A 12,890-nucleotide genomic window follows, 5' to 3' on the forward strand; every position below is an offset into this window, starting at 1 on the left:
AAAAAGAAATTGTTCTCATAAGATGATGTTCTGTTATCTATTAAGTTGGGTATCTCTGAGTCTGTAGATTTCCTGCATTGTCTTTGTGTGTCTGCTGTTTGGAGAGAGCAGTTTCTTGATCGAATTTCTCAGGCAGACCCTCCCAGGAAGGTGGTCTCTTCTGGAACCACACTGTTGGTAACTCTGAATCCAGACTAGGGATGCAGAGGGTAGACCTGCAGAAGTTCTTGCAACTCTGGATGGTGTCTGTGGTTTGGCCCCTTGCCTTGATAGCTGCAGTTTTAAAATCTACATGTGATATACATACTTTTTTACCATTTTAGGTACAAACCTGTGAGAGAGGATGAAGAAAGTAATAAAGATTGTGTTGGTGGTAAAAGAGGAAGAGCCCAAACAGCTCCAACAAAAACTTCCCCTAGAAATGCAAAAAAGCATGATGAGTTATGGCATGGTAAGATGATACATACAAGGGAAGACGGATTGCCGTGGGCAGTAGTCTTCCTGTTTTCGTGGTTTTAAAGGTGGGATTTATATCTAGTAGTACAACCTTTGAAATATAATTTAGAAATAAAATTACTATAAACAGTTTGTTTTTAATCATGTGCTTGACTTTAGTGTCTAGAAAATGAAAACTTAAGTATCAACAAAATTAAATTTGGAAAGAAAAGTGGGAAAATTTTATTCTCAGTTCTTTAAGAATTTATGTGTTCATGAAGACTGAAAAAATGTCATTAGTAGAAATAAACACTAAAGAGGAAATTAAAGGCAGTAGCTGGCCACTGGCAGATTGGCCTTTGATGTTTTTTGATAATGCTTAGTCTTATAATGTAGCAGTTGTTATGGATGGAATAAAAAGGGATGCCAGGTAGTAATAACCACACATTGTATCAGTTACTTCAAGCATTTGAGGTGTGAACCAGCAGGTGGGAGTCTCACACGCACGCATACTTTGTCTTTTTCCTTTTGCTACTTAAATAATAACTTGAAGAATTCAATAAAATTTTTGAAGTGATGGTGTGATTTTCATTCTTGTGCTAAAAAGTAAATGGCAACAGTTTGGACTTTGTTTTTTAGTGTTATTCCTAAATTAAATTCTAAGAACAGAGGATCCAACTTAAAAACTATCACTGTTTGGTCCTAAATAAATAACCAAATCTCTTTTACTGGATTTATAGTTTAGAGAGCATTTATGGATCTTGTATGGCAGTCTTAAGCTATGTGTATAAAATTCAGGAAATTCCTAGACAGCTTAAATTTAAAGGGTTTGTCTTTTCTTTGGCCATTTTTTTGTTTCCTCCTGTTTCTGGTGTATAGGAAATACGGAAATGAGTCAGTTTTTTTCCTTTATAATACTTATTTGGGTATTAGATAGGAAAGTGAAATTTTCCTAAGCCTGGATGTTTTATGTTTAAGATAAAAAAGGAAAAGTGTGTTGTCAGTGTCCTTCTAGTAAGACACTAAGCATTAAAAATTATAACCTTTAGTTATTCTTCAGGGAAGATAAGATCGTGCTGACTATACTGGCTTAGCCTTTCCTAACTTGCTCAAAACTTAACTTTGAGTGTTTTTTTTTTTTTTTTTTTTCCTTCTAGATGGAGTGTGTCCATCAGTATCAAACCCTTTAGAAGTTTACCTCATTCCCACACCACCTGAAAATATAACGTTTGAAGACCCGTCATTAGATGTGATCCTTCTTTTACGAGTTTTACATGCCATCAGTCGATATTGGTATTACTTGTATGATGTGAGTAAAGTTGCTTGTTGTGAAGTTTTGATGACCTGTTGTTTATGAATGTCATCTTAGAGCTTCTGTTTTGTGATTGATGCATCTCCTGTTGCTTTAGAAACTGAAGCAATGATTCAGCTTAATGCAGGTATCCTAGCCTAGGGAAATGCACCCACAGAAAGTTCTACACTGTTTTTTTTTTCTTTTTAATTATGGCTTACATTCTTGATTTTTTTCCTCTTTGCAGATTTATAAAGTATTGTTTAACTAGAAATGTATTAAACATGCATTTATTACCTGTTGACTAAAATTCTTTGGGTATATTTAACTAAAAGTTTATTGAAGTAATAATGTATATAAAGTAAAAAGTTGTGTACTGTTTTTCTTACGTAATGAAGGGAAGAGGGGAACAGGTGGTCTTGCATGAAGCATTAGCTGCCACACCAGCAATTGAATCAGTACTGTAGCCTGTTTGTATTGGAGGGGAAGATTCAGCAGTATATTATGGTTATTTTTTGTTTGGGTTTGGACACTTCAGTGAGAAGCTTTACAATTCTGTTGTATGAGTTTGTTGGAAGCCAGTAGATGAAATCTAGACACTCTCCATATATTTGGGAATAAAGGATTGTGATTGTAGTCCTAATGTTTTACTATGTGTTGACCTTTTTTTTTCTTTTTTTAAACATTTTGTAGAATGCAATGTGCAAGGAGATTATTCCAACTAGTGAATTTATTAACAGTAAATTGACAGCAAAAGCAAATAGGCAGCTTCAAGATCCTTTAGTAATCATGACAGGAAATATCCCTACATGGCTTACTGAGCTAGGAAAAACTTGGTAAGAATCACTTATAATGGTGGCCTTGAGGATGTTATCATTGGGTTGTCTGTATATATTTCATTACAGAAATGTGTTTAATGGGTCTGTTGAAATGTTTGACATTGTTGTGTTTGATAAAGATATTAGTCTTTAGTGGGGCTGATACTGTATCTTTTTTGTAATATGTGTCTTTTATACAAAATAAAAAGTATGCAAGAGTGTTTCAGCTGAAGAGAGTGAAATCCTCTGCCATCATAAAATTGAACTCAAAGGGTGTAGTTGTTGTTCTCTGAGCCTGAGCAGGAGACTCTAAAATTACGCGGATAATACAGTAGCCGCTAACATTAGACATTCAGGTGTTCAGTTTTGTTAGCCCATGTGACATGTCTGCAATATTAGAAGAGAGAATGTTCAGATCATTTTAGGAAAGCACTATTGGCAGTTTTGTCAGGGACTACCAAAATCATGCATCGTGAAGCAGTAGGGTCTTGATGTAATGAGACTGTAGGGTTCATTCTTTGAAAGTGAATAGCTGCCTTTTGGCAGTTTTGAATGACTTAGAAATCCTAAAATTGGGAAGAAAATCATGTTGTAGTAACACTTTGATATATGTGGCAAACAGGGGTCACTGAATTCATCTAGCTTTAGGGGTTGACAGCCTTAGTAAGTGGTGGTCATGTTTTAAAATTTAACTTTCACTAGTCATGTTATATTTACTAAGTATCTTGGCATAGATTAAAGATGGTTTTGGATAAACTTCAATGTAGGATTTTAAATATTTCAAATTTTACATTGGAAATCTACTTACGTGATCAATTAGAAATTTCAGTAGGATTTATGAAGTCTGAAAAATTAATTTGCCTTTACTATTTTCATTGGTTATATTTATCATTATTCTGTGTCTTATTAAAGTTTATGTTGTAGGCTTTAATTTTTTTAATGGCTTGTGATTCTAAACCAGATAATAAGTTTATATTGCGTACTTTTACAGCCCATTTTTCTTTCCTTTTGATACTCGGCAAATGCTTTTTTATGTAACTGCATTTGATCGGGACCGAGCAATGCAAAGATTACTTGATACCAACCCAGAAATCAACCAGTCTGATTCTCAAGACAGCAGAGTTGCACCTAGATTGGACAGAAAAAAAGTAAGTTTCTCCCAAAAGCATTTAAATAAACTCAACTTTCTAAAATAATGGGAAAACTAGAAATGAGGTCTCCCCTAAGTATGCCTGTTGGTTTTAGAGGCCTAGATTAGTCATCTTTGTTTATCTTTTTGATTGTCTATTCTTGCCATATTGTCAAACTCTTGGGACTGGACTGTCTGATATTTTTCTATATCCTCTTATAGGTCTTTTACTTGAGTTTCTGAAATAATTTCTATAGTTCCTTTTTCTCTCTTAGTTGCCATAACTCTTGTACCAGGAACGAACCTTGTCGACTTCCTTTTCATTCTAAATCAGGAACTCAAACTGTAGCCTCCCTTTTAAAATTCCTTCGTTACGTAATAGTTAGAATTAATCAGATCCATTTCTTTCTCTAAACATATCACTCCAGTTAGAGACTGGAGCAGAATCCTTCCTGTATTTCATGTCTGTGTACCAGTCAGTCCTGGTGTGGCTGACTTCCTCTCATGGGTTTCTAATCTTGGCTCTCAACCACCATGCCTGGGCCATTTCTATGCAAGACCTGGCCTAATCCTACACTTGTTAATGGCACTGTCTTTTACTTGGGATTTTTGTGTTCATCTGCCTCTTTTTACATGAGATTTAAGTTTCTCTTCCAAAAGCCTCTCTCTCTCAAATCTCATGAGAGACATTTATAATGACATAAGGGAATGAAAGAGTTTAGATGTTTATGATGAGGAACAAACAAAACCAAAAGCAGATATTATACTTAAAAGCAAACTATACTGTTCCTATCTTCATTTGTCTAATTAGGATTCCATTAGCAGTAATATTGGCATAATACAGAAATCTAGCAGGATCTGATTGTCATTAGTAGGGGTCTGTAGTGTTGCTTGCAGGGATCAGTAGATCAGAGCTAGCGGGTTTCCAGGTCACTTGTCTCACCTGCTGTGTCAGCTTTTTGGTGATATAACAAATGCCTGAGATGAGCTAATTAAGAACAAAGAAGGCTTATTTTGGTTCATGGTTTTGGAGGTTCACAGTCCAAGATTGGGCTGTTCCCATGGGTTTGGATGGTAAGGCCAGAAGATGACAGTGATCTAGCATGTACAGAGGAACATGGTGTGTCAGGAAGCAGAGCAAATAAGCTAGGCTGACTTCAGCGTATTAACCAGCCCTCTAGCAAGAAGTACCTTCCAAGGACATGCTCCCAACTGACCTAAAAACTCCCACTAGACCCATGTCCCAGAGCCTGTAATTCAGTCAAACCATCAGACTTAGTCTATCAGCCCATGTCTTTGGGACTTAGCTGTGCCAGATTTGGGACTTAGGGAAGCTAGAACCTGTTGAAACAGTTCAACCTTACCATCTCCATACCTGCTTCCCGATCATCTAACTATTAAATGTGAAGATTTCATGAAGTTGCAGCCTGGAATTGCAGTCTGGCAAAGTAACGGAGATCCTGTCTTTTCCAACCTGAATTTTCTGAATTTGGCATGGGCTCAAGATAAATTAGTAATCCACTTGCATCTAAATTTCTTTCATGTATTCCAGAATGCTGTTACTGTTTGTAGCAATACAGCTACTTCTTAACTGTCTTGAGCTAAGCATTTATAGAAATAGTAATTTAACAACGACGTTACTTTGTGCTTCAAAAAATGTCAGCTGTTTATTAAAGTGTGATGTAAGTAGCCCATGGTTTCCTCACATTTGTGCTTTCTCTGTAGCGCACTGTGAACAGAGAGGAGCTGCTGAAACAAGCCGAGTCTGTGATGCAGGACCTGGGCAGTTCCCGGGCCATGTTAGAGATCCAGTATGAAAATGAGGTGAGCTCGTGAGTTTGCTGATGGTGTTCAGCTTGACAAGTGCTCTTGATGAAATGTCATTTGAGTTTCTTGGTACTATGAAATTTTAGAGAAGTTAGCTAAAAACTAAGATTTGTTCATTTTCTCTTGGATGATTTATTCTAAGTTCATTTTCCAGAGGTTTACCTTTATAAGAAAAGAAGATTTTTTTCCTGACGTGAGTACATTTGTGTAATTGTTAGGTTGATAAGGAATTAAAAAAAAATCTTTATTTATTTGAAAGTCAGAATTGGAAAAAGAGACAGGAAAGAGAGGGAGAGGTGTTTCATCCACCGGCTCACTCTCCAGATGGCCACAACAGCTCTTGGTGCAGGACAAGAGCTTCATCTGGTTCTCCCGTGTGGGTGGTAGGGATTCAGACATTTGGGCCATCTTCCACTGCTTTTCCGAGGCTGGATCGGAAGTCGAGCTGCTGGGACGGGAACTGGTGCCCCTAGGGGATGCCAGTGTTACAGCCAGCTGTTTCACCTGCTGTGTGCCACAATGCCAGCCCCAATAAAGGATACTTTTAAACAGCTAACAACTTTCACAGTGGTTGAACTAATTTTTTTAAAAATTAGGTTTACTGAAATACTGCACAATTTGGGAAAAAAAAAGACTTCCTTATGTGGGTGGCAGAGACCTAGGTACTTGGGCCATCATCTGCTGCTTTCTCAGGAACATTAGGGAGCTGGATTGGAAGCAGGGCAGCCTCACTTTGATATGGGATGTGAGCATCCCAAGTAGTGGCTTAATGCACTGTACCTTGACACAGGCTTCTTAGTTTTGATAGATACATATTTTCTGTAACCACTACCTCATCAAAATAGCAGCCCCATCACCACAAAAAGCTTATGCAGACAACATTGCAATCAGTCCCTTACTTTGAGTGCAGCCCCTTGCAACCATCAATCAGTCTGTTTTTCGTTCATGTAGTTTTGTGTTTTCTACAATGTCAGTGGAATCAAGTCTTTGTGTAGGCCTATGTTTTTATATCTCTTGGGCAAATATCTCAGTCATTTGGTAAGATATATTTCAACTAGATAAGAAAATAGGCCAGCACCGTGGCTCACTTGGTTAATCCTCCACCTGCGGCACCGGCACCCCGGGTTCTAGTCCCAGTTGGGGCGCCGGATTCTGTCCCGGTTGTTCCTCTTCCAGTCTAGCTCTCTGCTATGGCCTGCGAGGGCAGTGGAGGATGGCCCAAGTGCTTGGGCCCTGCACCCACATGGTGGACCAGGAGGAAGCACCTGGCTCCTGGCTTTGGATCGGCGCAGTGCGCCTTTTGGGGGCGGTGAACCAACAGAAGGAAGACCTTTCAGTCTTTCTCTCTCACTGTCTGACTCTGCCTGTCAAAAAAAAAAAAAAAAAAAAAATACTGAATTGTTTCCAAAGTGGCTGTCCATTTCTACATTCCTCCCAGTAGCTTACATTGATGAAGTTCAGTTGTTTCATGTGCTCATCGACACATAGTATTATCGGTGTTTTTGTTTTTAAGATTTATTATTTGAAAGGTGGAGTTACAGAGAGAGAGGGAAGGAGGAAGAGAGAGGGAGAGGGAGAGAGCTCTTCCATCTGCTGATTCACTCCCCAGATGGCCACAACAGCCGGAGCTGTGCCGATCCAAAGCTGGGAGGCAGGAGTCTCCTCTGGTTCTCCCATACAAGTTCTAGAGCCCAAGGACTTGGGCCATTTTCTGCCGTTTCTCAGGCCATAGCAGAGAGCTGGGTCGGAAGTAGAACAGTGGAGACTCAAACTGGCACCCATATGGGATGCCAGCGCTGCAGGCGGCGGCTTTACCTGCTATGCCACAGCACCGGTCCCCAGTATTGTTAAGTTTAGTTTTCCTGGTGGATTATAGTGCTACCTACTTGTGATTTTAATTTAGTTCCTGAGACTAGTCACTGATCATCTATTCATTGATTTTTGGTGATTCATATGTCTTCTTTATGTAAGTGTTTAGAAAGTCTGCTTACTTTTTCATTAATTTGTTTTATTGTTGAACTAAAAGTACTTTATGAATAGTCCTTTATGATATATTTAGTTATTATTTTCTTCCAATTTGTGATTTATCTTTTCATTTGCTTATAAAATGTTTCCAGAACAGAAGTTTTTCACTTTGATGACATCTAGGCTATTTGTATCCTATGAAGTCTTTCCCTAAACCATGGTCTCAGATTTTTAAGTTCGAGTTTTAGCTCTTAGTCGATAATCTGTTTTAATTCAATTTTTATATATGATACCAAGCAACATTTACAGTTCTTTTATTATTATTTACTTTTATAAAATGTAGACTATTCAGCTTTTCCAGTACCATGTTTTGAAAGATCATTTTTCCCCTTACTGAATTATCTTAGCACCTTTGTCAGAAATCAAATTCCTGTGAATGTTTTAGGTGGGGTATAGTGCTAGGTGGAGAGGTTTCGGGGCGAGGAATGCTGTCCTGGGGTATGTGGGGAAACCTTGCTGAGACAGAAGTCTTTATTTATTTATTTACTTTTTTATTTGACAGGTAGAAAGCTTTAGACAGTGAGAGAGAGACAGAGAGAAAGGTCTTCCTTCCATTGGTTCACTCCCCAAATGGCCACTACGGCCGGCACTGCACCGATCTGAAGCCAAGAGCCAGGTGCTTCCTCCTGGTCTCCCATGCGGGTGCATGGGCCCAGACACTTGGGCCATCCTCCACTGCCCTCCCAGGCCACAGCAGAGAGCTGGATTGGAAAAGGAGCAACCAGGACTAGAACCCGGTGCCCATATGGGATGCCGGTGCTGCAGGCGGAGGATTAACCAAGTGAGCCACAGCACTGGCCCCTAAGACAGAAGTCTTTGAGTTAGACCTTAGTGGAAGAGAGAGGGCAGGTGGAAGGACCATCTTCCATCAAGAGATGGTAGTTGAACAAAGTGATAGTCTTGGTGGTTAGTGATAGCAGTGTTGTTAGATAGGAGGAGTCCAGATGGAGTGGTGGTAGCCCCTAATCACTGGGATAGGAACTTTTTAAAACCATCCTGTTTAAGGTAGTTGATAGAAGATTCAGCTCCAAATTTCTTATACGCAATACTGCATGGCCTCTGCTATAACCAACTTGGTGTTCTTACCTCCTTAAACATGCTTTCTACTTTTTTTTTTTTTTTGACTCCAAAATATTTTTCTCCTGCCAGGAATATCTTTCCTGTCTCATACTCGGTGGGTGGTTCTGTTCACAATGCATTTTACAGAAATCCTAAGTGAGCTCAGAATGGCTTCATACTGACTGTTCTAAAGACTAGGATAGAATAGCTGATGCAGAAATGAAGGTTTTTTTTCTTAATCTTTCTTGATCCTTTTTAATATTTATTTATTTGAAAGACAGTGTTACAGAGGTAGAGTCAGAGGCAGAGAGAGAGAGAAGCCTTCCATTTACTAGATCACTCCCCAAGTGGCCACACCATCCAGGGCTGGGTCAGACCACAGCCAGGAGCCAGAAGCTTCATCTGGGTATCCCATGTGGTACAGGGACCCAAAGACCTGGGCCATCTTCTGCTGCCTTCCCAGATGCACCAGCAGGTAGCTAGATCAGCAGTGGAGCAGCTGGGATTCAAACCCACACCCATGTGGGATGCTGGCACAGTGGATGGCAGTGACTTACCCACTGCACCACAGTACAATCACTGTGCCACAGCGCCATCCCCCCATGGTGGATCTTAATGATTTTGGAAAAGATTCCAAGAGAAAACTTCACTGGGGGAAGGAGCAGCTTCCTCCCGGCCCCTCTCCACCCCATCCCCAAGCATTGGCTTTATAGATGTGTAGGTAGTGAATCCAGTTCAGTGGTGCAAGTCATTAAGTAAATAAAAAGAATTTCTAACCAACTCTGAATGAATCCTTAATTTAAAATGTCTCATCAGAATTGACTTCATCTTGAATTGGCGTGGTTGGTAAGCCAGGGAAGAATGAAACCAGTCTCTGGATTCAGAACGCCACCCAAGCCCCAGGAATTGGGGCTACAGAATGAGCCAATCTCTTTGGGATGGCTAAGAGGGCAGAAAAATGAGCTGTGTAGCCTGGTGAACCTACTTACTAGCTTTGTTAACACTCTGAGTTGCATAAACTTGGAGGGTCCCTGTCTCAACAGTGTCAAGTAAACACATCCACCTCTCTGCTTCTCAGATGATTGAAGAACTAAACTGGACAAGGTGTCTAGAGCATTGCCTGTCGTGTAGTAAGTGCTCATCTGTAAGGGTAGCTTTGAGAGAATAAGGTTGGTTGTTTTAATTCATCAGATGTTTCATTTTTCTTGATCTTTCTGCTTTTCCCCCTTTAAAAACAAACAATACGGGCCAGCGCCCGTGGCTCACTTGGTTAATCCTCTGCCTCTGGCACTGGCATCCCATATGGGCACCGGGTTCTAGTCCCGGTTGCTCCTCTCCCATTCCAGCTCTCTGCTGTGGCCTGGGAGGGCAGTGGAGGATGGCCCAAGTGTTTGGGCCCCTGCACCCACATGGGAGACCAGGAAGAGGCACCTGGCTCCTGGCTTTGGATCAGCGCTTCGGATCGGTGCAGTGCCGGTCATAGTGGCCATTTGGGGAGTGAACCAACAAAAGACAGACCTTTCTGTCTCTTTCTCTCTCACTGTCTATAATTCTGTGAAATAAATTAAAAAAAAAAAAAAAAAACAATAGAACCAGAGTACTTCCCTTTTTAGTATAGTGACTGGGCACACTGGTACAAATTGAAGATCTTGGTCTGCAAAGATGCTGGCCAGCTCATGTGGGCTCTATTGCCCTCCACCGGCCAGAGATTCACAGAGGAAATTACCTGGGTGTAAAGCGCCATCTGGTGGATGCTACATGTTACTGCAGATTTTTTTCTACTGCTCTTTTTTTCTTCCCCACTCCTCCCACGCCTGGATTCAGTATAGAACAAAATAGATACAGTCGCCACTATTACGGAGCTTGTCTTCTTGTTTTGGGAAACTGACACACATGCCTTCATGAGTTAGGCTGTGTGGGGAAGAAGAGTAAGATGGAACCTATGGGTAGAGATGGGAAGGTCTAACATGACCTTCGAGTGGGACGAGCCATTTCTGTCGGGGGGAAACTGAGAGGCAGTGTTCTTGGCCTGTTGGAGGATGGGTGTGGCTAGAGCCCAGTGTGCAGAGGTGGGGCAGTAGGATCAGGTCAGAGATGCCGGCAGCAGGAGGGATCACGCAGGACCCGGGGCCCTGGTAAGAACTTGGGCATTGCTTTGAATGATCTGGTAAAAGTTTGGAGGGTGTGAAGGAATGCTATCTATTTCTGGTTTTTAAGGATCAGTGTGAATTCTGTGACATCAGGGTGTAGAACATCAGCAGTGCTAAAGCAGAGACCTTCAGGAAGTTAAAGCAAAGAAGAGGGAGTTGATGGCTGAGTAAAGTTGATCATAGAATATATATTAGAAATGATATTTAGAAATATATTTAGAAAGAGAAATCCCTACCTGGGGTAAGGGTTTAGCCCAACAGTCAAGATGCCCGTGTCACATCCCCTGTTAGGAGTTTTGGGTTTGTAGCCTGCATCTGATCTCAACTTCATCGGAAGCAGCAGGAATGGCTCTGGTCATTGGGTTCCTGCCACTCAAGTGGGAGAACGAGATGTGTTTTCAATTCCTGACTTTGGTTCCAGCCTTGCCCAGCCCAACCATTGTAGGCCTTTGGGTAATGAACCAGCATGTGGGAACTCTGCCCATTTGTCTGTTTCTATTCTCTCTGCCTTTCAAATAAATAAAAATGTATGTACAGAAAATGCCACTTTGTTCCCTGAAGGAAAGATACAGAGTGATTACAGTACTTGTGTAGGTACAGAAGATTAAACCCTCACTTAAAATGCTGAGGCCATAGGAAGTGGAAGCAGTGAGTTTCTGGTGCTTATTCCAGGTGACCAGGATTGAAGGAATAAATCCACTAAGGGCAGCTTGGAAAACAGCTCTACTGCACAGTCACTGTTATCTGCCTTACCAAGAGCTTGGCAGGTAAGAAGGCACCACCATTTCTAAGATGTAAAATTGTTCTGCTTCTGTTTTGCTGTAGGTTGGTACAGGTCTTGGACCTACGCTGGAGTTCTATGCACTTGTATCTCAGGAGCTGCAGAGAGCTGATCTGGGTCTCTGGAGAGGTGAAGAAGTAACTCTGAGCAATCCGAAAGGTAATGCTAGCCTGGCAGTGCCACTCAGGCAGGCCCTGGGCCCTGGAGTTCATTACACGTAGTTAACTTTATTGGGGACTGAGCTGGCTCCAGTTTCTGTTAGCCTCTGTTTTCTCATGTACTGAAGAGTAGGGAAGACTCTTCCAGCATTAGTGAACTTTGTTCAAGGATCTGTTCTCCAATTTTGAGAACACTAAATCTCATAAATATCCTTATTTACCAGGTTTTGTTTTAATTTTGGGAATGCCGTTGAAAATTGGATGAATTGCTTGTCTTACAGGAAGCCAAGAAGGGACCAAGTACATTCAAAATCTCCAGGGCCTGTTTGCACTTCCCTTTGGTAGGACAGCTAAGCCAGCTCATATTGCAAAGGTTAAGATGAAGTTTCGATTCTTAGGAAAATTAATGGCCAAGGCTATCATGGATTTCAGATTGGTAAGTTTAGGATTATTTGTGTTCCTACAGTTTTGGTGTGTAAGTGATCTGTCAAAGTATCTCAGTCCCCTATAGTGAACGCTGTATTTTTTAAAAGAGTGGGGTTTTTCCAAATTTACACCTAAATTATTTGGTAATTATTTGAAATATCTGTTCTGACTCAGTAGGACAGGGATGAGGCTGTCTTCCTGCCCAAGATTCTGAATCTTTGTACTGTCTCCCAGAGATGCCCAGCCAATTTGTGAACCACTCCTTGAGTCACAGGAGTTCAGGGATATTAGTAGAGACTACAGTAGATTTGGGTATAGTTAGATTCTTTAAAAAAATTTATTGTTTATTTGAGAGGCAGAGTTACAGGCAGCGGGAGAGACGGAAACGTCTTCCATCCACTGATTTACTCCTCAAATGGCTGCAACAGCTAGAACTGAGCCAATCCACAGCCAGGAGCTGGGAACAACTTCTGGGTCTCCTATGTGGATGCAGGGCCCGAGTGCTTCTTGGGCCATCTTCTGCTTTCCCAGGCCACAAGCAGAAAACTTAATTGGAAGAAGAGCAGCCAGGACTTGAGCTGATGCTGATGTGGGATGCGGGCGTTGCAGGTGGAAGTTTAGCTCATGATGCCACTGCACTGGCAACCTAGAGTCAAATTCGTAAGAGCACTGTGTACTCTCAGGGAGAATACACTTCCACCATTAAAAAATTACTTTTTAATGTTGGTGTTTATTTGAAATTCTTCACTATTCTAAGTGTTTTCACAATGATTCAGTGCCCCAACTCGAGA

At 41.0% G+C, this 12,890-nt stretch overlaps 1 protein-coding gene across 40 annotated transcripts in view; it reads left to right on the forward strand.

Annotated features, from left to right (window-relative positions):
- TRIP12 (thyroid hormone receptor interactor 12) overlaps positions 1–12,890 on the forward strand; it is a 150,121-nt gene that overhangs the window by 125,032 nt on the left and 12,199 nt on the right. For all 40 annotated transcript variants that reach the window (XM_051849049.3, XM_089329771.1, XM_070070086.2 and 37 more), the window contains 7 exons: positions 324–451; positions 1,593–1,744; positions 2,420–2,562; positions 3,536–3,692; positions 5,399–5,497; positions 11,560–11,674; positions 11,955–12,109. In XM_051849049.3, coding sequence (XP_051705009.1) covers positions 324–451; positions 1,593–1,744; positions 2,420–2,562; positions 3,536–3,692; positions 5,399–5,497; positions 11,560–11,674; positions 11,955–12,109 — 949 coding nt within the window. The remainder of the gene's footprint in view (positions 1–323; positions 452–1,592; positions 1,745–2,419; positions 2,563–3,535; positions 3,693–5,398; positions 5,498–11,559; positions 11,675–11,954; positions 12,110–12,890) is intronic.

The sequence above is a fragment of the Oryctolagus cuniculus genome, chromosome 3 (genome assembly GCF_051225735.1).
Source record: "Oryctolagus cuniculus isolate XC-2025 breed Fujian yellow rabbit chromosome 3, ASM5122573v1, whole genome shotgun sequence".
NCBI classification, from domain to species: domain Eukaryota; kingdom Metazoa; phylum Chordata; class Mammalia; order Lagomorpha; family Leporidae; genus Oryctolagus; species Oryctolagus cuniculus.